Below are 27,574 nucleotides of genomic sequence, written 5' to 3'. Positions count from 1 at the left end.
CAGGCAGAAGATCCTCTTATCACAACGTGAGATGGGCTGGAAACTTTAAAAGGCTGACAGTGGAACAGGAAACCATCTAAACAATCTGGCTTCTTTCAATTACAGACTGTTGGAAACCCTGAGAGGCTTTTCAACTGTAATGCCAATTATCCATTTTGTCTGGAGACAAAACCTACACACGTACACACAACACACACACACACACACACACTTGGTATCATTGATTGTTCTCCGAGCATGACTGTATCCATTCTCCAGTGCAGCTGCTGTGGGTCTCGGAGGCCTGCGGGGAGCAGTCCAGTTATCTCAGATGGAATCTTATTTCAGGATTCATGTGAACAGAAACAGAACAGTAAGGCAGGGCATCTGTCTGTGTGTGTGTGTGTGTGAGGTTATCCAATGTTTTGTCAAAGGAATATGGAAAGGCTTTAGCTGATTGCTATCCTGGCCCATGAATAGCTCCATGTGTTCAATATCTTTTGGTGGAATATTATTATTATATTACATTATTATAATCAGGTGCATAACGCCGTACGATAGCGAAGCTGTGAGAGGAGAGACATGAGGAGGCATACCAGGCCTGGACAAGGTGATCTGCACTGGTGTGTGGATGGAGGAGGAGGAGAGGGGGGGGGGTGAGGTGAGGCAGCAGGAGAGAGGAGGAGAGAGGGAGAGAGGAGGGGGAGAGGCATGGCAGGGTCTGCAGAACGAGGAGGAGTGCCAGATCCCTGCCGGAGCCAAGAACAGGACTGACTGGGCCTGTGTGTCAGAGCAGTGTGCATACACACACACACACACACACCCACACACACACACACACGCATATGCAGGATGAACAGACACATAGATGTCACTGACCTTCGACAAACAACACTGCAAAGTCACCGCTCCAACAAGTGAACCCCCCCCCCCCCCCCGTGCTGACGTTCCTCTCGTGGAGACCCACCGTGTGTTTCAGAGAGCAGCCGGTGGCGCCGGGTCGTTTAGACTCCGCCCCCACGGGAACTCCACCAGACGAGTGTTGGGAGACTTTTTACCAGTTGGCCCGGGACACGCCGCACACTCACTGCTGCTGTAACGGCTGTTCCACACACACACACACACACACACACACACACAGAGTGTGTATGGCAATCCCTCCTCCGCGGGGACTCATTGCACCACCAGCACCAGCAGCACCACCAGCACCAGCAGCACCACCAGCACCACCAGCACCACCGCCGCAGCTGATCACATAACGGGGCAGAGTGTTCAGGCTTTAGAGACTCGTTGATAAAGCAACAGACAGTTGAGATAAAGTCTCTTCTCTCACTCTCTCTCTCTCTCTCCTCTCTCTCTCTCTCTCTCACTCTCTCTCTCTCACTCCCTCTCTCTCCTCTCTCTCTCACTCCCTCTCTCTCTCTCTCTCTCTCACTCCTCTCTCTCACTCCCTCTCTCTCTCTCTCCCTCTCTCTCTCTCAGTTCACGCTGAGCGTCAGAGCGACAGGGTGTGTGTTTGGGAGCTGCGGAGCGTTGTCTGTGTGTTTCTCTCTTTCTATTCGTTCATAGTTGTGTGTATTTAGTTTATGTGGTGTAATAGTTGGTTTCACAGTAGTTTAATTTGTTTGGTGGTTATTTGGGTATTTCTCTGGGTGTCTTCCCGCTGCCGGTGCCTCACTGGGCTCGGTGCGTGGCAGAAATGTTTGCCCCGGTTCCCCCCCCCCGCTGCTTACGAGGAGACACGGTATGAAGATTGCCGGTGACTCCTCGTGCAGCGTGGAGGAATTGGCTAGGGCAGTCGGGAAGAAAGTCGGGTTCGGCAGCGTGAAGTCCGCCGCCAAGATGAACGGCTCGGTCGTGATCTTCCTGGATCAGGTGGGGAAGGTGAGCCGAGTGGTAGAGGAGGGTCTCTCGGTGGGAGATTTGTTTGTGCAGGTGTTTCCGCTGGATCAGCCGTCCACCAGAGTCCTCGTGTCGAACGTCCCTCCGTTCATCTCCGATGAGTTCCTCAGCAGAGAGCTCTCCCGGCACGGGAAACTGGTCTCCCCGATCAGAGTGATCTCATCGGGGTTCAAGGAGAGCTTGATGAAGCACATACTGAGTTACCGTAGATCGGTTTATATGATACTCAACGACCGGAGCGCGGAGTTAAACCTGCGCTTCAGCGTCAGAGTAGATGATGTTAACTATAACGTCTACGCGTCTTCATCGGCGATGAAGTGCTTTCATTGCGGGGAGGAGGGGCACACCGCGAGGGTCTGCTCGAAGCGCGGCGACCCTGCGCCAGCTGGTCCAGGTGGCTCGGGTCCGTCCGGCGCGTCACGACGCGCTACACCAGCGTGGGGAACAGCAGGTGAGGCGGGGCGAGCGGCTAGCGGCGTCACTGCTGCTGCACCCGACACACATGTGGTGGGTATGAATGAGGGAGTGAGTGATGGGGGTGATGCAGGCAAGGGTGGTGAGGGTGGGGATGAGAGTGGGGAGGCTGGACAGGGCAGTGAGAAGCAGGCGGGGGGTGGAGTCGGGAGCGACGAGAGGAAAGGAAAAAGGAAAACGGACCCAAAAATGGAGGGATGTGGGGAATCTGCCAAGAGCAGTAAGGTAGAGGCTGTGAGTGAGGTGGGAAGTGGGAGGAGGAAGGAAAACAAGAAATAGAAGGGAAAAACAAACAAAAAGATTAAAAAGCAAAAATATTGGTGATGGTGGTGATGGTGATGGTGGCACGGGCTTAGAGGTGGAAGTGGGAATGGGGTGGAGAATAATGAGGAAAGTGAGAAAAGGGAGGGAAAGGGGAAAAAAGACGAGGACAGGGGTGGTGAGAAGCCCATAGAGGGGGTAGGACAGGTGGGTGGAGTCGAAGAGGTGGAGGAGGACGGTGCAGGGGAGGAGGGGGCGGAGCAGGTAGAGATGGACGAGGAGGAAGCAGGGGGGCAGAAAGAGGCCTCAAAAAGAAAGAAGAGTGGCCAGAGCGCTGGCAGCGAGGCCAAAGCCAGCAGGGTGGAGGAGAGGAGGAGGAGTCAAGGGGCGGGGCCGGTGGAGGACAGTAGTGATGAGGAGGGGGCAGACGACAGCGACTCTCCTCTGATTTTAACAAACAGTCAAGAACAAAAGCTTTATACGGCCGACGAAATCAGCCTGTTTTTACACAAAACAAAAAACAAAACAAAAGTGGAGGTCAGGGATCACGTCCCTGACCTCGTGATTTTTGTACAGTCGTGCCGATATCATATGAAAAAGTTTGAAAAGCAAGATTAGGAGTAAAAAGATTTTACTCAAAGTAAAGGAGTGCATCCAGCAGGGGGAGGTGGAGAGCTCCAATGTGGGTTTTATTTGATTTGTTGATTTTAAGTTGTATTTGTTTTTTAAACTCTTTTCTTTTAATGAACACATTCAGAGTCGGAGTTTTAAACGTAAATGGAGCGAGGGACAGTAAGAAGAGAACATCTATTTATGAATTTAACAAGATGAAAGCCAACGATGTTCTCTTCTTACAAGAGACGCACAGCGACAGCACCAACGAGGCGGACTGGAGGAGGGAGTGGGAAGTCCTCCTGAGCCACAACACCAACCTCAGCGGAGGAGTGGGCTTCCTCTTCTCCAGGGCCTTCAGCCCGCGGTCACTGGAGGTCAAACACATCGTGGAGGGGAGGCTGTTCTTTGTGAAAGCACGGTTCGACCTTTTTAATGTTGTTTTAATTAATGTCTATGCTCCAACAACCGGGGCAGAGAGGAAGCTCTTTTTATCCAAAATTAATGATGTTTTAAATGATTGTGCCTCGGAGGATTTTTTATTCTTGGGGGGGGATTTTAACTGCACAGAGGATGATTTTAATGACAGAAACCACACAGAGCCACATCCAGCTTCACAGCAGGTTCTGAGGAGGCTGGTCCATTCTCATGGTCTGGTGGACGTGTGGAGAAGGATGCATCCGGACTGCCGACAGTACACATGGTCCCACGTTAGGGAGGGAAGGATCTCCTCAGCCAGGTTAGACCGTATTTATGTTTTAAGCACCATTTTAATATTTTTAAAATGTGCAGCATTGTTCCGGCTGGTTTTACTGATCACTCTTTGGTTTTATGTCATGTTTTTATTAGGAATTTTTTACCTAGGAGCGCATATTGGCATTTTAATACAGTTTTAACTTTCGATAGGAGTTTTAGAGAGGTGTTGTTTTATTTTTGGAGCGTCTTTAGGCTGAGGAAGAGTGATTTTAATAATCTTAGGCAGTGGTGGGACCGTGGTAAGGTAGAAATTAAGCTCCTTTGTCAGCAGCACACTTTCAACGTCACTAGAGACGTCACCAGATCTATGAAGGACCTGGAGACTGAGATAGTGGACCTAGAAAGTTTGAGCGAGTCCACAGGAGATCGAGGACATATTGAAGTCCTCAAAGTAAAGCGGCTCTCGCCGACCTGTTCGGAGTTAAAGTACAAGGCGCACTGGTCAGGTCCCGATTCCAGACCATCGCGGAGATGGACACTCCCTCTAGCTTCTTCTTGGCGTGGAGAAGAGGAGGGCAGGCGAGTGATCCACTCACTGCTGACGGACGCAGGGCAGCCGGTTGTGGAGCCAAGCCAGATCCGGAAGCGAGCGGTGGGGTTTTACTCCTCCCTTTATGCCACTGAGTATAGGGAGGAGGGAGAGTCGACGGAGGGGCTCTGTGGGGAGCTGCCTCAGGTCTCCGAGGAGACTAATGAGGAGCTCGACAGACCCATAACCCCCCAAGAGCTGAAAGCTGCCCTGCAGGGAATGCAGGGAGGGCGCACCCCCGGTATCGACGGCCTCCCCGCTGAGTTTTACAAGAAATACTGGGATGTCCTCGGAAGGGACATCCTAGACGTCTTCAACGAGAGTCTGGCCTCTGGTTCCATGCCGATGTCCTGCCGGAGGGCAGTACTAACGCTACTGCCAAAAAAAGGAAACCCGCAGGACATCGGTAACTGGCGCCCTGTGTCTCTACTGTGTGTGGATTACAAGCTTCTGTCCAGGGTCCTCACCTCCAGGCTGAGGGGAGCTATGGAGCAGGTCCTCCATCGGGACCAGACCTACTGTGTGCCCGGCAGGTCCATGGTGGACAACGTCCACCTCATTCGGGACGTTTTGGAGGTCTCCAGCTCGTTGGGTATGGATACTGGTCTGATTTCTCTAGATCAGGAAAAGGCTTTTGACCGCGTTGAACACGGCTTCCTCTGGAAAGTTCTGGGGAAGTTTGGGTTCAGCGCTGGCTTCATAGCTAAGATCAAGGTGTTGTACAGTAATGTTGAGAGTGTGCTGAAGATAAACGGCAGGCTGTGTGCTCCTTTTAGAGTGAGTAGAGGGGTCCGGCAGGGCTGTGCTCTGTCCGGGATGCTCTACGACTCTCCCTCGAGCCCCTCCTCATTAAAATACGCTCTAGCCTGCATGGTTTAGTTTTACCTGGTTTTAATGGAAGAATGATTTTATCGGCATATGCCGACGACGTCGTTGTTTTTATTAAAAACCAAAAGATGTAAACCTTTTAAATCAAATAGTACATGATTTTAGCACGGCATCATCAGCGAGGGTGAACTGGAAGAAAAGCGAAGCCCTCGTTGTGGGGGAGTGGCGTGGCGGCCTCGGTTCTTCCACAAAACTCATATGGAAGGGACGGTTTTAAATATTTAGGAATATACCTGGGAAACCGAGCATGGTCCAGAAGAACTGGGAGGCGTCACAGAGAAGATAGAGGGAAACTTTCCAAGTGGAAGTGGCTGCTCCCCAGATGTCTTTTAAAGGTAGAGTACTGGTTTTAAACAATCTTATTGCATCCCAACTGTGGCACAGGTTGACAGTTTTAGACCCTCCTCGGGCTTCTTAGCCAACATACAAATGAAGATGGAGGATTTCTTTTGGGAGGGTCTACACTGGGTGCCACAGGGGGTGCTGTTTCTAGCCAGAGAGGAGGGGACAGGGCCTTGTCCACCTGGCCAGCCGGACGGCCACTTTTAGATTACAGTTTGTTCAGAAGTTTTAACGAGTCCGGGGTTTTTAGTGTGGCGAGACGTGGCCAGCTGCATCCTCAGACGTGCTGACAACCTAGGGCTGGATACTGCTCTGTTTTTAAAGACCCCAGCTTTTTAAAACTAAGTGGGCTGCCTCCTTTTTATCAGGGTGTTTTTAAGTCGTGGGCCCTTTTTAAGCACGAAAGGTGCTCACAGTCTGACTCTCTGTTCTGGTTGTTGAGAGAACCATTAATTTATAAAGCGAGAATGGACATTAGCAGCAGCGTCACCCCTGGACTAACGGGTGCGCTGCTGCGAACAAAGACCCTTTCCCTGCAGCAGTTGGTGGATGCAGTGGGGCCGACGCTGAGCAACCCCCCGGCCCTGGGCTCCTGCTGGGATGCATTCCGACCGGGTGGCGAGGAGGCTCCTGGAGCTGTGGAGGCAGAGGCTGACCGGGTTGGAGAGGAGCCTCCTCAACGACTACAGCCAGCAGAGAGCAGAGCCGGACCCTGCAGACCCCTTCCCAGACATCTCCCTCAGCCCGGGGCTAGGGGACTCACCGGCCCCCTGCTAAGAACGAGCCACCCAGAAAACTGCACACTGAACAAAGCAGACAAGAAGACTCTGTATTTTAACCTCGTGAAGAGCATTAACAGGTCCAGACTGTGCAACAGACCGCCCACTGTGTGGTCAGAGAGACTTGGGCATGGAGGCCCTGGCCCGCAGTGGGGGGTCCTATACAAGCCTCCCCTGAAGAAAAGGACCACTGACCTCCAGTGGCGGATTTTACACGGTGCTGTCGCGTCCAACGCTTTTATTTCGGTAATCAATCCCGCTGTCCTGAGCCAGTGCCCCTTCTGTGACCTCCGGGAGACTATTTACCATGTTTTTAACGAGTGTAAGAGACTTTTGAGTTTCTTCGCTCTTTTAACATTGGTTTTTAGTCTTTTTAATGTGGCTTTTACAGAGAAGGTTTTTATCATGGGAGCTGCCTACAAAAGACGGAAAAAGAAAATGGCAGCTCCTTAATTTTTATCCAAGCCAAAATGGCCATATATTTAACAAGGAAGTCCCGGGTGGAAAACAGAGAGGGGCAGGAAGCCAGGGCAGTGTGGCTCTGCAACATCAGAGCCAGACTCTGGTTGGAGTTCAGATTTTATAAACACATTGGAGACCTGGATGCTTTTAAACAACGCTGGTGTTTTAACGGTATTGTTTGCTCTGTGGTGGAAGAGGAGCTGGAGTTTGCACCACTTTTTATGAGGTAAAACATGTTTTATTTGTTTTTAAGGTTTTATTTTTGGTTGTGGTGTTTTTTATTTTTAACAACTTAATTTTTTAAAGCACTTTATTTTTAAAGCTATGTAAAAGCTGAGAAAATGTGAAATAAAGTGTTTTTCAAAAATCAAAAAAAATCTCTCTCTCTTTCTCTCTCTCTCCCTCTCTCTCTCTCTCCATCACTCTCTCTCTCTCACTCCCTCTCCCTCTCTCTCTAACCGTGGAGGAAGAAAGGCAGAGGGATGAGAGAGAGAGGTGGGCAAAGAGAGAGGTAGGAAGAAACAAAGATAGAGTCACAGAAGAGGAGAGAAAAAGTATATATAAACAATGAATAAGATGTGCACTTACCTCTCTCTCTCTACTTACCTCTCTCTCTCTCTCCCTCTCTCTGTCCCTTCCCCCCCTCTCTCTCTCTTTTTTGGATCCAGAAGAAAAAGAGGCTTATACAATTTTGGTGAAAACAAATTCTCAGACAACTTTCTCACGAGTAGCCCGCCCGTATTTTCCAACATCTAAACGTCTCCGAGGAATCCTTGCAGCGGCGGGTAATTTAATTTGCCGCACCAATTAAAAAAGAAAAAATTATTAAATTACACCTGTGAATGCAATTCCACCCGGTGAGACGGGCAATCTGCCCAGACTGAAGTGTTTCTGTGCATCTGTGTCCGACAGAGAGGACAGAGGTGTCTCTGTTGTACATTCCCGCTCTCTTCACACGTCTGTATGTGTGTGTGTGTGTGTGTGTGTGTGTGTGTTGGAGCGGTTCACATCTCTCCTCCGACACGTTCGAAGCCCGTTGGACAAAGTGACGTCTGAGGGAACGATTCCATCGCGTGAGAGACGGTGGCGTAAAAAAAGGGATAAAGTCAGAAGTAAGATGGAGAAAGGGCCATGTCCATCTCCAGGTCCAAGTCTCTTCAACGCTACTGTCCCTTTAAGAGATATTTAGCAGGGGACGAGCCTTCTGTAGAAGTCCTGTGAAAAGGACCCTACTTCTACGAGACCTCTATAAACACGAGTTTATGGTCCCAATGAGTAATAAGTTGGTTTGGTAGAGACGTTACAACATGTATTAAAAACAACGGAAGCAACTGTAACGCAGGTACGCTTTAGGACTTATTACAAAATAATTGTTTTCAGGTTCATGCAAGCTAATCGTTATAATTTGGAGTCGGCACTGTTTTGTCGTCCTCTAGGTGTCATGTCTATGTATTGTCTTTTGTCTTATAATAAAAAAATTAATTAAAAATTAAATAAAAAATAAAAAAATTAAAATTAAAATAAATATATAAATAAATAAATGAATAAATCAATAAATAAAAATATTTTGGAAGCATACAAATGTCTGGAAAACAAGATGGCGAGCGCCGACATGCTTCAAAAGGGCCGACCGCAGACCGATGGATGACGTGACTGCGTCCGCTGCTCACCCGTGGTCATGAGCACGGTCGACTTTTCCATTAAAATAGCACGAATCAAAAGCAGCTGATTCTTGTATGATCCGACCTCGATAGATGCCCCTCAAACATCCCACCCTGAACTATTGTTACTACTCAAACGAGAGCTCCGTGCATCTGAAGAGCAAATGAAAAGCTTGAAAACTCTTCTTTTCAATTTACCTTCCCGTTTTTAGTTTGAGTTTTTCTTCCCCGCTCATCCTTTTTACCTCATTGATTTAAAAAGCACACTGTCCACGACCGTCTCCACACATCGAGTCTCACCTCGTGTCGTGAAGTCAAAAAATCAATGCCACTCTAGTCCCGATACGGCGCCCGCTGACAGATTAGCCTTTCAGATGAGACGCCCGAGCTCGTCGGAGTGACGGAGACGGGCCGGACGGCGTTCACCACATCGACGCCTGTCCAGAGAGAGTCCCTTCTCTTCTTCTTTTGTTCTGCTTTGTTTTCATTGGTTGCCAGGTAATGGACTTGTAGTGTGATAGTGTCAAACATTCATTACGTTTAATTACCCCGTGTTATCTCGGGCAGTGTGCACAGCCTCTCCATAGATTATCGTCTTCATCGCTCCCTGGAGAACACAAACTGACCGTTTTATGAGCTCTTCTCGACTTCCAGAGGGTCAAACATGTGGAGCTGATATCCTGATGCCAGCTGATATGGATATACAGCTAACGAGCAATCAATTCTTATTATTTCTTCTTTGCATATTCACAGGGGCGCTGGCCATGAATCAACACTGGCCTTCATGCAACATCAGGGTCAAATACACAAATATTTAACTCAACTCCAACTGGGGAACGCATATAAAGTTACGTAGTATTAATACAAAAATCCAATGTAGTGAATAAAACGAGGAGATATCACAACAACAATAAAAAAACACGAGACAAATGCAGGTCAACCTCAGATGAGTATGAAGTATATCTAAAGTATTTAAAGTGCATCTTAAGTATAAAGTGTATCTAAACTATAAAATGTATGTAAAATATGAAGAGTATCTAAAGTATAAAGTTTATCTAAAGTATGAAGTGTATCTAAAGTATATCTAAAGTATAAAGTGTATATAAAGTATAAAGTATATATAAAGTAACCCATGAAACATAACTAATGAATTAATGGAACTGATATAGATAATCTAGAAATGTAGTTACGTGATTCAAAAGTCTTCCTTTCTATTAATTAATTGGGATGTGACCTTGCCTCCAACAGTTTTTCTCGATTGCTTAAACACATTTTTTGAAAGCATGCCTCGTTTTCTCAAAACTCTAAACACAAATCCCAAAACCACTCACACAAAATGCAAAACCCTTTATATCTCCTGCAAAATGCAACTTTGCTTTCAAAACCGTGTTATGTCACCTCAGAAGGGTATTTTGTTTTCAAATGACAAACACAGCCCATTATATGAGTCGACATTCTGAGCATCGATTGAACACTGATGTGCTCAATGGAAAACACTATGAAATGGGAAAACACCAGTATGAAGGCCTTATCAGGAGCATTATGCCTTTTCATGTCCAGTGGTACTGTACGCTTTCTCCTGTTGTAAAATATTGTGAATGTATAATGTTTTAACTCAAAATATAAAACAGCACACAAATATACAACTAAAATGTTTCTTTCTTTTTTCTAATTTTTTCACAGAACAAACAATAGAAAATAGACCACAACAGTCAACAAAAAAAGAAAGAAAAGTGTAAATAAAAAAGGACCAACAAAAATACTCCTCTGCCTCTCTGGTCTCTATACCTTCCATGTTTTCATCCATTCTTCAAATCAGGAGGTCACCTGTGGCCCTTATATTGCTAACGCCTTGATTCCAAATTGCACAACAGCCGTGGAAATGGAAGTTTTGCCAATTGAATAGCAGTGTGTTCTGTCTGAACACAAGGAGGTTTTGGCATTGATGAAGTGTGTAAAGTAGAGAGGATGGTGTTTAGTGTTTTGAATAAAGTGTGGCTAACAATTGAAATCTGTGTCTAAAGCAGATAGTTGTGCTTTTAGTTTAGCAGAATTGGTTTAGGGAGTTGGCACATGAGTTACAGGTTGTGGTCATTGTGTTATAAGTTCCAGTTTTTGTGTGTAATCAATCGAGAAAAACTGTAATAATTAACTAACTAGCTAACTTCGTTTCCACATTATCATGGTGGAGGAACCGGAACGTTAACATGACGCGTGTTTCACCGGATCCTGCTCCTCAGAACATCTGCTCCATGCTGCAATCACAGAGCATGATTGGCCAAACGATTGGGCAGTAGGACATGCTGCATCTCTCTCCTCCCTCGCTCCACTACGAAAGGAGGAACTCAAGACGGCTTGAGGTCATTATTCCATCACCACCCAGTTGATAGGCAGATTTAGTTCAGATTTCAGTTTCCACTTAACAAGAACTGCAAACTCTCATCCTTTTGTTTCCTCGGCTTCTTAAAGTCCAGCCCAAACTCATCTGAGCTTCCAACACCGTAACCATGGTGATGATGCTCATCCGAACCGCTGAGTCATCACGCGGCTCCGCCATCGTTGAGAATCGAGGCCTGAAGACGTGGAGCTGCAGCTCTCAAATCTCAAATCTATGAATCTATAATCTGTGAGATGGAGGAACCAGATTTATGGCCCAGGTTGGGTTATTTAGACGGGCAGCTCGACGGGCAGCTCGACACGAAGGAGGAGGTCCTTAAAACAGGACCCTCCTTTACACACCAACCCCGACAGCCCAGCATGAAGACAATCGTGTGTATGTGTGTTTATGTGTGCGTGTGTGTGTGTGTGTGTGTGTGTGTGTGTGTGTGTGTGTTTGTGTGTGTGTATTCATGTGTGCATGTATGTGTGCGGGTGTGTTATGTGTGTGTTTATGTGTGTGTGAGTGTGTTTTTGAGTGTATTTATGTGTGCATGTATGTGTGTGTTATGTGTGTTTATGTGTATTATATGTGTGTGCGTGTATGTATGTGAATGTGTGTGTGTGTGTATGTGTGCGTGTGTGTGTTTATGTGTGCGTGCGTGTGTGTGTGTGTGTTTGTGTGTGCGTGCGTGTGTGTGTGTTTATGTATGCGTGCGTGCGAGCATGCGTGTGTGTCTGTGTGTGTGTGCGTGCGTGTGTGTATGTGTGTGTGTGTGTGTGTGTGTGTGCGTGTGTGTCTGTGTGTGTGTGTGTAATGAATTAGCTCTCATCCTCAACCTTTTTCTGAAACAGGGACACAAATCCCTGCCCGGTCCTCTCGGGTCCTCTCTGACCTCGAGGACTCGTCACATGACCGACGGCTCAAAGCTTCTGTTCCCGACGCGGCGCTTCTCAATCTTCGCGTTATCGTCGTGCGATCGTCGACGCGACGGTGCACAATTAAAAAATGTTTGAACCTTTTTGGGCCAACAGGCCTCAGATGAATCATCAAAGAGATGATTCCAACCAGCGCCGTGTTCTGATGGACCGCGCCCCCCTCCATCTGGGAGGATGCTGCGTGACGACAGCTTCCCTTAGATTACAAACATCAATCTGCCCCGGCGGGAGCCCGGCGGCCTCGTGGGGGTCCACGCCGCCACCGCCGGCCTCCAGAACAAAGCCGTCAAAACGCCGCGCCGGCACTGCGACGCCGCTCGCTCCTCCTGAGACGACCACATTCATCACCTGAAACGCTCATCTCTGATCTAGCTCCGCCCCCTCTCTCTCTCTCCCCCTCCACGATCGGAGAGCGGACAGACGGCAGCACCGAGTGCTCCCAATCTGCCGTGCGAGCGGCGTTCCCCCTCCTCGTCGCCGGCTGTCTTGCCCGCGGCAACACCGCCACTTACACTCCATCCGCCCGCTTATTGATACACTTCACAGCGGGAGCAGCTTCGAGTCCTCCTTGGGAAAGCAATGGGTCTGTGGGGTGGCCTAATTCAATCACACACACACACACACACACACACACACACACACACACACACACACACACACACACACACACACACACACATCATTCATCACCACAGGACTAGTCCGGGACGACTCCACCAGCTCCTCCTTTTTATAGATGGCCATTAACACACAAACAAACCGCTGTGCTCCCACTGGGCACTGAGCGCCTTCGTGGACCTAATCGGGGTGACGATGGTCTTAAATCACGAGGAGACATTTAAATACACATCGGATCATGGACACAGAGAGATGTGCAGAAGAGGATGGAATAGGAAATAATAAGGCACACATTATCGGCATTATATGGTTCTCTCAGGGTTAATTGTATCTCCACTTGTAGGCTGTACATCGGTCGGTGTGTGTGCGCCATGTGCATTATAACAGGCACAATGTGTGTTTCTGGATACAAATATTCAACTTCGGCGGGAGCCCTACTGGGGACGAGCATCTCCATTTCAAATGTGGAGTCGAGAGAAAGAGAGCGAGAGGGAGAGAGAGAGAGCGAGAGGGAGAGAGAGAGAGAGAGGCTATGAATTCATTATTAGCAATACTGACTAAAACTCTAACACAGCCATCAACTACTTCATGCCCGGTGTCTTTGTTTATGTTTCTGTTACACACAATAAGAGAAGAAAAGATATATATGAGTATTATATATATATATTTTTACTAGCATGACATAACGAGAAGAGATTCTTTCTTTTAGATACTTATTGCATAATTAAGCAGAATGGGCGGTCTAAGTCATCACAGTCCTGCTTGTCGAATTATTTTCCATAGCATCGACTTTAATTTTTACATAGATTATGAATCCGATCTTAATGTGAATGAGCCCCCCCCCCCCTACCTCCCAGTACACGCTAAATGGTCCGCTCACTCCAGAGACTCGAGGTTTCCTCGTGAACCACTCCAGTCCTGCACGTCTACATTGATGGGGACACGCGCGTACATGTGCACACGCGTGCAGCTCCGTGGCCGCGCGCGCACACACACACACACACACACGTATAAAAACAAGTGCAAACAGACTCAGCGCAGACTTACACCACCAGCCCGTGAGAGTCGGAGGAGAAGGAGCTGTCGGTTTCAGCACCGCGGACAGTTCCTGTCATCTTCCCGGTGACGAGGCGCTGCTGGCGGCTGCGCGTTGGAACATCACGCAGAAGAAGTGACTTTAGGAATATTCATTGAGAGGCCCACGCGCTCATGACAACACACACACACACACACACACACACAATCCAGAGTGACGCTCAAAGAGTCTCTCAGACAGCAAACAGCGAGGCAGCAAGGGGTTGAGTAAACGCTCAAGAAACCAACATCATCAATCAGCACGCACACTCCTGCGTCATGCGTCGGTATTCGCGCGCGGTTGCACACCACGGGGGGGGGGGGGGGGGTGCACGCGCCGCGCGGGTCCTCGTGGGAAACTCAGGACAGTATAGGGAGTCGAGATGGGAAGAGCCCCGAGCCTGATGGAGGCACCCGGATGAACCACATACAGCCCAATATAGTGAGAGGAGCGGGTATCAGGGCAATAATGATAAAGATAAAGATAATAATAATAATAATAAAAATGATAATGATAATAACAATAATAATAGTGATAATAACAATAATAATGATGATAATAATAACCATAATAATAATAACAACACAAAATAATAATGATAATAATAATACAAACATAAATTGGCATCTCCTGTTCTCCGTGACGCACACACAATCATGTCAAACGCGCACGTGAGACACACACGCGCACACAAACAGAGGGATGGAGCGAGAGAGAGAGAGAAAGAGAGAGAGAGAGAGAGAAGTTTTTTGTGGCGCAACCATGACTAAACTTGGGTTTATAATTAAATGGTTCCTCGCATCCTCTCCCCTCCGCGTGGAGACAGGAGTGTGCATATCAGAAGGCTTACTGCGAGGCTGCATTCCTTCAGGGGAAGCTTCATTTACACCTTTATCTAAATCCTCTCCTCAGTGAGCTCCAGTGAGTCCGGCGGGCCGGTGTGTGAGACTGCACTGCAGAGACCGAGCTGCACGAGCTCACACATCGAGAGACAAATATATACAAATAGGGGGACATAGTCCGGAAAAAAATAAAGAAGAGACAGGTGTCGTGAGATGTCCTCTCTGCCCACTGCGCCACCATTAGTTTAATTATTTACCGAATGCTATTGACTAGCTGCAACAGTGGCAGATGCTGAACTTGACTGAGTCAGAATGCTGTATAAGAATAAATAAATGGCATATCATCACATCTCCAGCACCGTGTTGGATGCGCTCTTCCCCCCGTGGTGCAACAGAACCCCAGAGTCAATGCCGCAATAATCGAAGAAGCATACACACACAGCGAGGTCTGCAAACTTTATGAAATGCTAAGAACAGGAATACAAATCTGTATTTGTCGACGAGCCCACGGGGAGAAGTGGCCTACCTTCAACTCGATTCCAAAATGGTACGACGCCGTGAGTCAGTCAGCGGGGGAGGCTTTGGACATCACACCTCCGGGTCAGTGGAGAAAACACGTTTCCATAAAATGGGTGCAAGCCGGTGATAGTCTGTGTTGCAGCGAGGTCACCCATTCAGCCTCTCGTCCGGTGTACATCCACAACGGAACGATGGAGATCTTGTCTCATGTCCTTTTTTTGGGGTGGAGGAGGGGGGGAGAGAGAAGTGCGCCAAGCGCTCTCCTACGCAGATGTGACTTTGCGCACTTGGAATAAAAACGATCGGCAGAAACGAAAAAAGAAGAAGAAAAAGAAAAATAACAACCAATACAAATGAATAACAAAACAAAATCGAGTGGGGGGGGGGCGAAGCTGCCAAAATGAGCACCCCACTCCCAGAAAACCTGACAGCTGACTTTTTACGCAAATCGTGCTCAATTACCGATCCTCTCCCGTGTGCCTCCGCAGCCCGACGCGCACTGGTCGGTGCGATCCCCACTCAGCAGCGCCGAGGTGGAGATGGAGGGGGTGGAGGAGGGAGGGGGGGGGGGGGCAAGAAATGTATGGTTATAATGGCCAGATCCGATGGGGGGGGGGGGGGGGGTCCTCCACAGCTCCTCCGCTCTGTAGTTGCAACGCACACGACGAGGATAGGATCTCTCTCTCTCTCCCGGGTCCTACTGCACCGCCGTGCGCCCACCGTCGTCCCCTGCCGCCTCTAAACACGCGCCGCGGCTGCACCTGCGCTCCGTCATCTTCATCGATCTCAACAGTGAAACGGATGAGGGGGAAATAAATTCCGGCAGACGTCAATAACTCAACTCAAAGCTACACGACGCCGGACAGAGAGAGGGTCCTCGCGTGTTGGGAGAAGGGGAGTCGAGGGGGAGAGAAGAGGAGGAGGAGGGGAGGGGGGGGGGGGGTATGAGGATGGAATGGGAGGGAGATAAGAGAGAGAGAGATGACGGGGGTGGAGGGGAGGTGAAAAGGAGAGATCGAGGTTGTTCATATTCTTTAAACAGACACAAAATGAACCCCGACAGAGTCGTTCCGTGACGATGAGGCCTCATACCTGTGCGCTTATGAAGCACAACACAGAGGGGAAACGGTGTAGTCACACGTGATCAAAGGACCCTGGTCAAAGTGGTGTGTGTATCAAAGTGGCCTGGGATCCTTTAAACAAGGCAACACGGGGCCCTGCGCTGTTTACGCTCAACGGGGATGACGCGAAGCAATGTCACTGCGGTGGAAGGTTTTGGGGGGGGGGGGGGGGTGACAATTAGCCCACCACATATCTATCTATGTCAAATATATAAACACCAAAAAGTTCATTTTAAAAGTTGTTTCTCTCCTTGAATAAAGAACTTTGCTTGAGTGGCAGGTGAGGGGAGCCAATGAGGGGAGGGGGCGGGGCTAGCACTTAAATACAGACGCACTTCCTGAACATTTCAGTCCACAAACAAACACGTTGTCACGTAAACACCTTGAATTCAGTCAAGGTGGCATGTATTTAAGCCCGACTCTGATGTCAGTGATCTGGCAAAAGGCCACCAACCTGTATTATAAAGTTATGAGTTTAGCAATGTGTGCTTTATGTGCTGAGAGAAGAATATCGTGAGACAGTAGCCTATTCTGAATTTAATAAAAACATGACGTTGCACAAACATTGAGAGCCAACCTTGATTATTTGCTCTGTGACTCGTTTCCATGCAGCCAATCAAAAGTATTGGACAGAAAGCAGCGTTGTTGTGGCACGACGCGGGGAGACACGCCCACAGACCAATGGCCGGACCGGCCACATTGGCCGCCCTGCTACAGGCTCCTCCTCCTCCTCCTCCTCCTCCTCCTCCTCATGCTCCTCCTCTTCAAAACATGAGCGCACGTGCTGGGCAAGTTCACTAAACTCGTCACCACACAAGCGTCCCCCGGGAGGTCTTCTTCACGTACCTGTAACGCCCCCTCACGAGGCGGAAGTGGGAGGAGCCAGAGAGCAAGGAAAGGTTGGTTTTGTTTGTGGAGAAGTGAAACCTTCTGTTTCCTCCCAAGATCACCTGAAGCACCACCGCTGCATGGGTCAGCTGTCAATCGAGTTTACAGCACTGTTGTTGTTGTTGTTGTTGTTGTTGGTTGCATTTCTCTGCACAGTCTTTTTAAGTCTCTCTTTCTGCTCATTTTGTGCAAACCTGCAATATTGTGTATTTTATGTTGAGTACAGATCACTCAGGTGCTGAACTCACAGCTACTTTTTCAAAATAAAATAGTTTTAAATCTGTTTTTGTGTTTATTGACTTCCTGTGTGTACATTTTTGGTGTATTACAGGTTATGCTGACATTGAAATAAGTTCACAGCCCCGTTGGCGAAAGTAGGCTATAACTCGTGAACATATCTCCTCGTCTCTTCTCTCATTCATGCCACGCAGATTAAAAGGGTATAAATAAAAAATGAGAAACATATTTCTAATAAATGAAGATGAACACAGCACAGATCAATCCTTTTAACCGATTGGTGAAGCAGAGAAACATCTCAAACCGAGGAGCATTGAAACTTGAGTTGTTGGACTTCATTGTAAAGTGGCTGTAAAGATGTCCTTCACCTCCCTCCTCTTCCTCTTCCTCAACCTCTCAGCACAATGAGGCCAGCGATGTCACATCATCACATCCACGTCTTCCTTCTCCGCTCGCTGCTTATGAGTGGTGAGCAAATACACCTTATTATTCATGTCATTTATCTCTGTGTGTGTGTGTGTGTGTGTGTGTGTGTGTGTGTGTTCTATTAGAGGCTGCTTTGACATCTTCTCTAATCTAAATGACCCGACAGTAAAGGAACATTTGGAGTGCCACGCAAACACAAACTAAGCTGTGAAGCTTTTGTCATGAGGCTAACGAGTCCATTTCAAGACCTCCATCCCACAGTATAGTTACAGAAGCCATCCGACTATTCAACCATCATGAAGACCTCCTTGATTAACCATCCAGCCTCTGTTCACCCCGCATGTGTTTTGTTTTGTTTATTCTATATATGTCCATACGAATGCAACGCTCAACAACAAACTCTCCTTTCCTGCCTATTTCTCAGGAAAGTGAAAAAACAACTGTCCACAGCATGTTTTGTGTGTGTGTGTGTGTGTGTGTGTGTGTGTGTGTGTGGGGTACAAATAAACCCCCCCCCCCACACACACACACACAGAATGCTCACTTACTCAAATATTCAAATACTCACTTATTTATTTTTTTCACTTACATTTTTTTACTTGTTTAGACATATACAGGACTGTCTCAGAAAATTAGAATATTGTGATAAAGTTCTTTATTTTCTGTAATGCAATTTAAAAAACAAAAATGTCATGCATTCTGGATTCATTACAAATCAACTGAAATATTGCAAGCCTTTTATTCTTTTAATATTGCTGATTATGGCTTACAGCTTAAGAAAACTCTAAAATCCTATCTCATAAAATTTTAATATTTCCTCAGACCAAGTAAAAAAAAGATTTATAACAGCTGAGTGTTTGTCAAGGCTCAGGAAACCCTTGCAGGTGTTTCGAGTTAATTAGACAATTCAAGTGATTTGTTTAATACCCTACTAGTATACTTTTTCATGATATTCTAATATTTAGAGATAGGATATTTGAGTTTTCTTAAGCTGTAAGCCATAATCAGCAATAAATCAGAATAAAAGGCTTGCAATATTTCAGTTGATTTGTAATGAATCCAGAATGCATGACATTTTTGTTTTTTTTATTGCATTACAGAAAATAAAGAACTTCATCACAATATTCTAATTTTCTGAGACAGTCCTGTATATACACATACATATATATATATATATATATATATATACACATACAGTCAGTGTTTCCCCCACTCAGCAATTAAATATATCTCTTGTTCTGCCTGTTTTGTGATATACATGCCTAAAAGTTGCCCAATATTGCTAGACTCAAATAATATCGGCATTATAATTATTATAACTATGAGGATTTTTTTAGTTGCCTATTTTTTGGTGCCCCCTCAGGACTTGGTGCCCTACGCACAGCGCGTAGTGCGCGTTATGGGAGCGGCGGCGCTGCATACATACATACCCCAAAACAAACTAAAAAAACTTAAAAAGAAAACAGAAAATACTCACTTAATTTAATTAAAAGGAGAGCTCCTGTGTTGTGTGCTATGATCAGAATGTGTGTGAAGTATCACAATTAAATGACATACCTTGCATTATTATTATAACTATGCATAGTGTCGAAGGTTGGGAAAAGATGACCAGGACGGCAAAGTAAAATTCAAAACGAAGTGGATTTAATCAAGTGTGGTAGAACAAAAGTCCAAAGACACAAAACATTTTACTTGCAGCACGGGCCTGGATGAAGTCGGCTCAAAGCATCGTTCAATAACAGACTGGAGTTCTCCAGGAGAACATGACTCTTTATATCTTTCAGAGCCAGCGTGATTAGATAATATAGATGGAGACGTCCGTCACTCGGTTTAATCTTTGTCCGTCTCATCGTTGGAGCTCAGGGTGGTGTCACCCTCTGGGCTCACGACAGCAGCACTGGTTGGTTAAAACAGATGGAGGTGTTCCTGGTTTAGACTTTGAACACCTTCTGATGGAGCTCAGGGTGGTGCCACCCTCTTGGCTCACGATCATCATAATCAGTGTGTGTGTATGTTGTTCTCCATCTAAAGCAGGAGCTGTGCAGTTTCTTTAATATAATAGAAACTAAAAGGCTTTGAAACTATCTGTTGCTTTCATAAACAAGTTATTGACGGTGACAGGTACGGCTCTTATTAAATCTCAATTCTACGACTGAGCGGTCAGGGTGAGGTCAGAGCCAAGGGTTGCACAGAGTTCCTGATTATCTTCCCTGTGTGGATGTGTCATCTTCTGGCCGAGGTCCAGAAGTGTTTGTACCTACAGTATCTGTGCTTCTTATCCAGCAGTGTCAGTATGTTCCAAAACATGTGGGTGAGCTGAGTATGAGCTGTTCTCTCTGGTCAGAGCCCTAATGCCATCGAAGGACACAAGGTTTGGTGCTTCGGGGCCTTAATGCAAAGCGAGGGACATGGGGTACTATGTATGCATTTTTATATTCTTAACAATAGCATTGTACTGTTTGAGTAAGTCGATCTGGACCTATAGTTGTAATCATGTTTACATTATGTTTGTTTCATCTATCACAATTCATCACAAATATATTAGCTCCTTAAAGTAAAAATCTAAATTTGTAAGTAAAACACGACAAGCGTAACCATTTTCATCACATAACGAGTTTTTGTGGGAAGAACAAATCTATAAAAGACATAAGTCATCGTAGCCTTTTGTTTAAATATAGTGTTGTGCGTTGTTGTATTATTATAATGTGTTGATGCAGGAACAAGTTGCTTGAACGGAGTACAGCGGGTAAACTGATATATTTTCTGAACATCATTTTTTTCTTTCAAAAAAGCTTTGAAAGCTGACGGAGAATAGTCACATCCCACGTCAATCCCTCGAGAACACGTCATCTCCATTACGGGGAACCGTCGGCAGCTTAAAAAAACATCATTCCACGACAACTAAATCACCTTGATGCTACAAAATAAAAGAAAAAAAGCCATTTTTATTTGATCGAATAAACGAGAAGCCCCGAGGACAGGACGCGCTCACTCCAGATGCACCTGTGTGTCAACACGAGGACGCCTCTCTTCATCAAAGCCAACATGAATCTGTATGAACTAGATGAGGAAGACGAAGGGCGGTGTTGCGTAACCGCACTTACCCGGAGGCGAAGGAAACTCGTCACGGATGTATCAGCCTCCACAGTTCCTCCTCTGAGAGTGTGAGTAGGTATCTGACCGCTCTCCGTCATGAAGAACATATATAACCTGACTGATCCGACATGAATAGTCCTCTTCATTTCATAAAGAAATCTCACCCACTCGCTCACTCCACTGCTGCCTCCTTAATATTCAGAAGATAAACGGTGCATACGTGATGGAGAGATCAGAGAGACCCCATCACATCTCACTGAAGGTCTTTCCACACACAGCCAGCAGCTCCCATATGAAAGCTATGTTTAATTTTCTTTCTAAAAAAAGGGTTGCCCAGACAACATCTTGAATTAGCATCGCGTCCCACTTTCACGCACAGACAGAAATAGCCTTTGCATGAGAATACGATCAGATAAAGAAACAATTAGTTCCCTCGTTCAACCTGTGTATTCTCGTTAGCAGTCGGGCTGCACCGGAGCGGGTGGATGTAGCCGGAGCTAGAGGGGAGACTGAACCAAAGAGGTAATAATACAACATTCAAATTCAATTTACTGTACTTTATTTTATGTAGCCCATTCTCACAAATTACAATTTTGCCTCAGAAGGCTTTACAATCTGTACACATACGACATCCCCGACCTTTGACCTCACATCGGATCAGGAAAAACTCCCAAATAAATAGAAAAAAAAATGTTCACGGGGAAAAAAGTAAAGAAACCATCAGGAGAGCAACAGAGGAGGATGCCTCTCCAGGATGGACAGACGAATATATGTCATGTGACCAGAAGGAATCATTACAGAGTTACAACACATTCAATGAATATGACAGAGTGTATGAATAGTTGGTAGTAGGCATGGACCACGATCCAGACCTCATGATCCATCAGGCAAAGAGCTAGAAACTGTCGAGTGGGGCGATACTTCTCTGTTACGGCGCACATGGCCATTTCAAATTGGACATCAACAAGGTTCATTTTGACGTTTCAGTGTGGCGTTGCAACAAGGATTCAAAAACAACAACAAAGGAACTGGAAGAAGAGATGGAAATAATGTGAAAACACAATCAGTGGTGCATGTTGTTGTATCCATGCAGTAAACTTTCACAACGGAAGCCGGTCCCTCAGTCGCATGCTCGTCACTGTCAATGAGAACATGTCATAGTTTATCCGTCTCAGCATCACAACATTATTCTGTATCTCTCATCAATCTGCTTCCTCTCTGCCTGGCATTCGTCTTCCCTATAATTCTCTCTTACTGGTACACACACACACACACACACACACACACAGAGAGGGAGAGCAGCAGATGTTTCACAGAGTGTGCTGACTGATACATGCCCAGTGCCTAATTGCAGGTTTATGAAATCTGCAGGTTGCAGGTGCCAAGCAGATTCCAAAACGGATGCCAAGCCGTTGCCGTGACAGCGGGTCACGACCTTCCCGTAATTGTAGAGATGATACGATTACCCCTGCTCATCTGGTATGCCAGCACGCAGCCACACCGCGAGCCGTGGGCACACAATCGAAGCAAAACCAATACATGGGAACGGGAGTGTGTTTGTTGCTCCCGGTCCCTCTGGGCGTTTACTTTGCAAAATGTGAATTCATTTCGCAAATTGTACCTTTATGCCTGATTTCCTTCATCAATTATTAAAACTGCCATTGTGTACGTCAGATCTAATGGCACGGTGGTATTTAGAGACATCTTGTGGAATATGCATGCATGTATGTATGCATGTCTGTATGTATGTATGTATGTATGTATCTATGTATGTATGTATGTTTGTATGCATGTGTGTATGTGTATGCATGTATGTATGTATTTATGTATGTATGTTTGTATGTATCTGTATGTATTTATGTATGTATGTATGTTTGTATGTATCTGTATGTATGCATGCATGTATGCAGGCACGTGCACAGATAGAGCCCTAGTGGTGCTCAAGCACCAGCCCTTTTGCCCTGGATGAGAAAAGTGCCCTTTTTGCTGGAGACACATTTTTTTCATTCATCAGTATTTAAGAATAAAAGTTACTCTCTCTGTCTTAAACTCCCCCCAAATGTGATTTGATATCCGACGGGGCATTTATTTGAGTTCTTGTGAGAATGTTGCCCCGACATGCTCCGCGGCGCTCCTCCCTCCTCCTCCTCCACTTCCTGTTTGTCCCCTAACGTTGTTTTGTGAGAAACCAACCACAACATTAGCGCTGCTGAAAACTGGTCGACTTTTCCTATAAAAAAAACCCACAAACTCAGAAATCCATGATTTCAAAGCCTTGCAGCTGTTTACTGACGTCATGTTTGAGTGAGAGAGAGAGATAATCTTTTTTGTGTTGTATAAATGCTGTTTAGACAATTTTGAAAGAATGATTATAAATGTCACGAGAATTCACAGCCAGAAAATAGGAGCTAAACTATTCTAACTATGCTAGCTCTCGGTGTCATGCTATCCTTGTGCATCATTGTTTTATGTGTTATCTCTTTGTTTGGGCTGTTCCAGTCTTACAACGATTAATCTTGTAGAAAACGGACAACACGGTTCAGCTAAAATAGTTTTAATTTACAGTAAAGTAATAACACAAGTGATCCAATTCTATAGTTTCTCCTCTTCATCACTTTCAAGAACACATTTTCGCTGCTTCTGAATTTCCTCTTGGCTGTTGATGTCTATCAATATCGCTCATTTTGAAAATGAGGTCAGAGGGCAATACGGATCTGTATCAGACCAGCGAGGAGGGCGATAGTGGCTGGCATGACGACCCATTATCCAATCAGAACACTTGTACTGTTGTTGCCATATAATAATTCAACTTTATTCATAAAGAAAATGTAAACTAGCTGTCTAATCCTGCCCAGAGGAGATGCAGGTCGAGGAGAGCATCATCAGTGTATTGCTGCTTATGCTTCAACTCTGTCAGAATTTTGTGTTTGGCAATGGGTGCCCTTTATTTTAGGTTTGAGCACCTGCCCCCCAAAATGTCTGTGCACGTGCCTGCATGTATGTATGCATGTATGTATGTATGTATGTTTGTATATATGTATCTGTATGTATGTTTGTATGTATGTATCTGTATGCATGCATGTATGTATGCATGTATGCATGTATGTATGCATGTATGTATGTATGTATCTGTATGCATGTATGTATGTTTGTATGTATGTATCTGTATGCATGCATGTATGTATGTCTGTATGTCTGTATGTATGTGTTTATGCATGTATGCATGTAGGTATGTATGTTTGTATGTTTGTATGTATGTATGTTTGTATGTAACTGTATGCATGCATGTATGTATGTTTGTATGTATGTTTGTATGTATCTGTATGCATGTATGTATGTCTGTATGTCTGTATGTATGTGTTTATGCATGTATGCATGTATGCATGTAGGTATGTATGTTTGTATGTATGTAACTGTATGCATGCATGTATGTATGCATGTGTGTGTGTGTATGTATGTGTGTATTTATGTATGTATCTGTATGCATGTATGTGTGTATGTATGTATGTTTGTTTGTATGTATGCATGCATGTACACTACCGTTCAAAAGTTTGGGGTCACTTAGAAATGTCTTTATTTTTCAAAGAAAAGCACTGTTTTTTCAATAAAGATAACATTAATCAAAAATACACACTATACATTGTTAATGTGGTAAATGACTATTCTAGGTGGAAACGTCTGGTTTCTAATGAAATATCTCCATAGGTGTATAGAGGCCCATTTCCATCAACTATCACTCCAGTGTTCTAATGGTACATTGTGTTTGCTAATCGCCTTAGAAGACTAATATCTGATTAGAAAACCCTTGTGCAATTATGTTAGCACAGCTGAAAACAGTTATGCTGGTGATATAGGCTATACAACTGGCCTTCCTTTGAGCTTGAAGTTTGAAGAACAAAATTACTACTTCAAATATTAATCATTATTTCTAACCTTGTCAATGTCTTGACTATATGTTCTATGAAATGTTCAATTCATTTGATAAATAAAAGTGAGTTTTCATGGAAGACACGAAATTGTCTGGATGACCGCAAACTTTTGAACGGTAGTGTATATACAGTATGTATGCATGTATGCATGTATGTATGTGTGTATGTATGTGTGTATGCATGTATGTATGTTTGTATGTATGTGTGTATGTATGTGTGTATGCATGTATGTCTGTATGGATGTATGTGTGTGTATATGTGTATGTATGTGTGTGTATGTATGTGTGTATGTATCTGTATGCATGCATGTATGTATGCATGTATGTATGTATGTTTGTGTGTATGTATGTGTATATGTGTGTAGGGATGAGAATTGATAAGATTTTAACGATTCCGATACCTTATCGATTCCTGCTTATCGATTCGATTCCTTATCGATTCTCTTATCGATTCTTTTGGGCAAGGGGTGAAAAAAGAGCACAAACAGGTTTATTCACATAAATTTTCTTTTATATAATGCTGCACACACACAGTATGTATACATACACATTTACTTTTTTTAAATAAGCAAAAACATTTATACGATATTACTCTTGAACTTAAAATAAAACTTACATAACTTAAATAAAATGTATTCTGTTTAATTTAAACATGTTCCTAGAAATTACAGTGCTCCTTCCTTTTTTAAAAAGGGTATATGAACTGAGCTGCCAAAAATGAAACTAGCAGTGGCAAATACCAAGTGTGCACCATCAATTGTATGGATCATCAACAATTCTTGTGCAGAAAAATAAGCATGTCTGCTTTCTCCGGGAGGATACGCGATCTCTCAGGACTTATTGTGTCTCCAGCCGTGGAGAACACTCTCTCAGATGGGCTGGAGGATGCCTGAACACAAAGATATGAGGAGGTGGACAAGACGTCTAGCTGTAGCCTGAGACCCAGACAGACCACCAGCCTCTGAACCAGTCTGACTCTGAACCTCATCAGCTAAATTGGATGGCAATGGAGATTATTTATATAGTGAAAGCTTGTTTACACAATGAAACAAATGGCACTAACAAAATCGCTGAATTTGCTGAGCTGACATAAAGCCACATTAAGAGGGGAGGCAAACACGACCTCTGCCTCAATGTAGGGTGACAATGGAAGATTCTGTAGCTAAACTAGCGTAGCTATATGCTAAATTTAATAATGGATTAAAAATCGATATGCTCAGTTTAATAATGGGTTAACACGATAACGCGAACGTTTGCTGATAACACACGCCCTCCAATAATTAATACCGTTAAGATCAAACATTTCTCAAAACTGGACTTTCAATCCAAACGTGAAGTGATCGATAATGGGACCAATGCCGGAGCTCAAATGTGTGCTTCAAACGAAGGGACAGAAGATAACTTGATCGACTCCACACAATAAAGGCAAATTGCTTCACACAGTGAGTGTTTGTGATCACTTTGGAGGAGTTTACCTTGGACAGAAAGAGATGAAGCGCCGACGTTAGCTGAGCTGCTGCTGCATCAAACACATGACATTCCTGTCATTTAATTCCACGCTGTGTTCAAATGCTTCTTCATATTAGTTGTATTTCCTCCCTTCGACGAAATAGATTTTTGACACACGTTACAAGTGGCGTAGTTGTCATTTTGTCGTGTGAAATAGAGCCAAACTTTAGAACGCTTCTGCCTAGTTGCAATGTTTGCTGCAGTCTGAAGAAACTAAAAAAGTTCGCGCATGCGCAACGCCACAGAGGACCGTTAGCAGAACCGTTAAAGAATTTGGCTAACGATCCCAAACAATCGGTTCACTGGGAACCGGTTCTAAAACAGAACCGGTTCTCGATGCCCATCCCTATATGTGTGTATGTATAGTATGTATGTATGTGTGTATGTACGTGTGTATGTTTGTGTGTATGTATGTATGTATTTATGTATGTATGTGTGTACGTGTGTATGTGTGTATGTATGTGTGTATTTATGTTGTATGTATGTGTGTATCTATAGTATGTTTGTATGTATAGTATGTATTTATGTATGTATGTATGTATTTATGTATGTATGTGTGTATGTGTGTATGTGTGTATGAATGTATGTATTTATGTATGTATGTATGTGTGTAAGAATGTATGTATTTATGTATGTATGTGTGTATGAATGTATGTATTTATGTATTTATGTATGTATGTATGTATGTGTGTATGTGTATGAATGTATGTATTTATGTGTGTATGTTTGTATGTATGTATGTATTTATGTATGTGTGTATGTTTATATGTATGTATGTATTTATGTATGTATTTATGTATGTATGCGTATTTGTATGTGTATAAGTATATATTTGTATGATATTGCATTTTTAAAAGACCTTAACGTTAAATGTGTTTCAAAATTAAAGTCAAATTATTTAAGTCTAAGTACAGAACAAGAGAGAAGGTGGTTCCAGAGTTTAGGAGAACAATTCGACTTTTAGAAGAAAATACCACCCACAAGGCTCACAACCTAAAAACACTCCTTGTGTAACCGCTACGTGTCGATATTTGCAAAAAGCTTTGCAAGTATAGCCAGCCTACTTGTTTGATATTTTAACGTAACATTTTGAATGTTTCCCTCAGCCCCGAGCAGTTCGATATCTTTGGACGCTCACTTCCTGTTTCTCCTCTAAAAGTGTTTCTTGTTGTAACAGGACCCAGCAGGCACGGTCGCTCCGTTCCTTGTTCACCGGCTAATTGTTGTTCTTGATGCTGAGAGTTTTTGAGGAGCCAGAACAACATGCATCACATTGTACAGCGTAGCTCCTTCAGCATACCGAGAACTGCTAAATATTTCAGCAGGGAAACTAGATTTTCTCCCTCTGCAGCTCA

At 44.8% G+C, this 27,574-nt stretch overlaps 1 protein-coding gene across 1 annotated transcript in view; it reads right to left on the bottom strand.

The window, feature by feature from the left end:
- il1rapl1a (interleukin 1 receptor accessory protein-like 1a) overlaps positions 1–13,693 on the bottom strand; it is a 187,264-nt gene extending 173,571 nt beyond the window's left edge. The window contains exons 1-4 of the mRNA XM_056426950.1: positions 13,626–13,693; positions 13,429–13,504; positions 12,721–12,778; positions 12,171–12,286 (exon numbers count right to left, since the gene is read on the bottom strand). Of these exons, the coding sequence (XP_056282925.1) occupies positions 12,171–12,286; positions 12,721–12,778; positions 13,429–13,504; positions 13,626–13,693 (318 nt within the window). The remainder of the gene's footprint in view (positions 1–12,170; positions 12,287–12,720; positions 12,779–13,428; positions 13,505–13,625) is intronic.
- Positions 13,694–27,574: the final 13,881 nt, after the last annotated feature.

This window comes from Pseudoliparis swirei, chromosome 2, assembly GCF_029220125.1.
Source record: "Pseudoliparis swirei isolate HS2019 ecotype Mariana Trench chromosome 2, NWPU_hadal_v1, whole genome shotgun sequence".
In the NCBI taxonomy this organism is placed as follows: Eukaryota; Metazoa; Chordata; class Actinopteri; order Perciformes; family Liparidae; genus Pseudoliparis; species Pseudoliparis swirei.
Note: the sequence above shows the minus strand (reverse complement) of the source record. Positions and strands in the feature narration are given on the sequence as shown.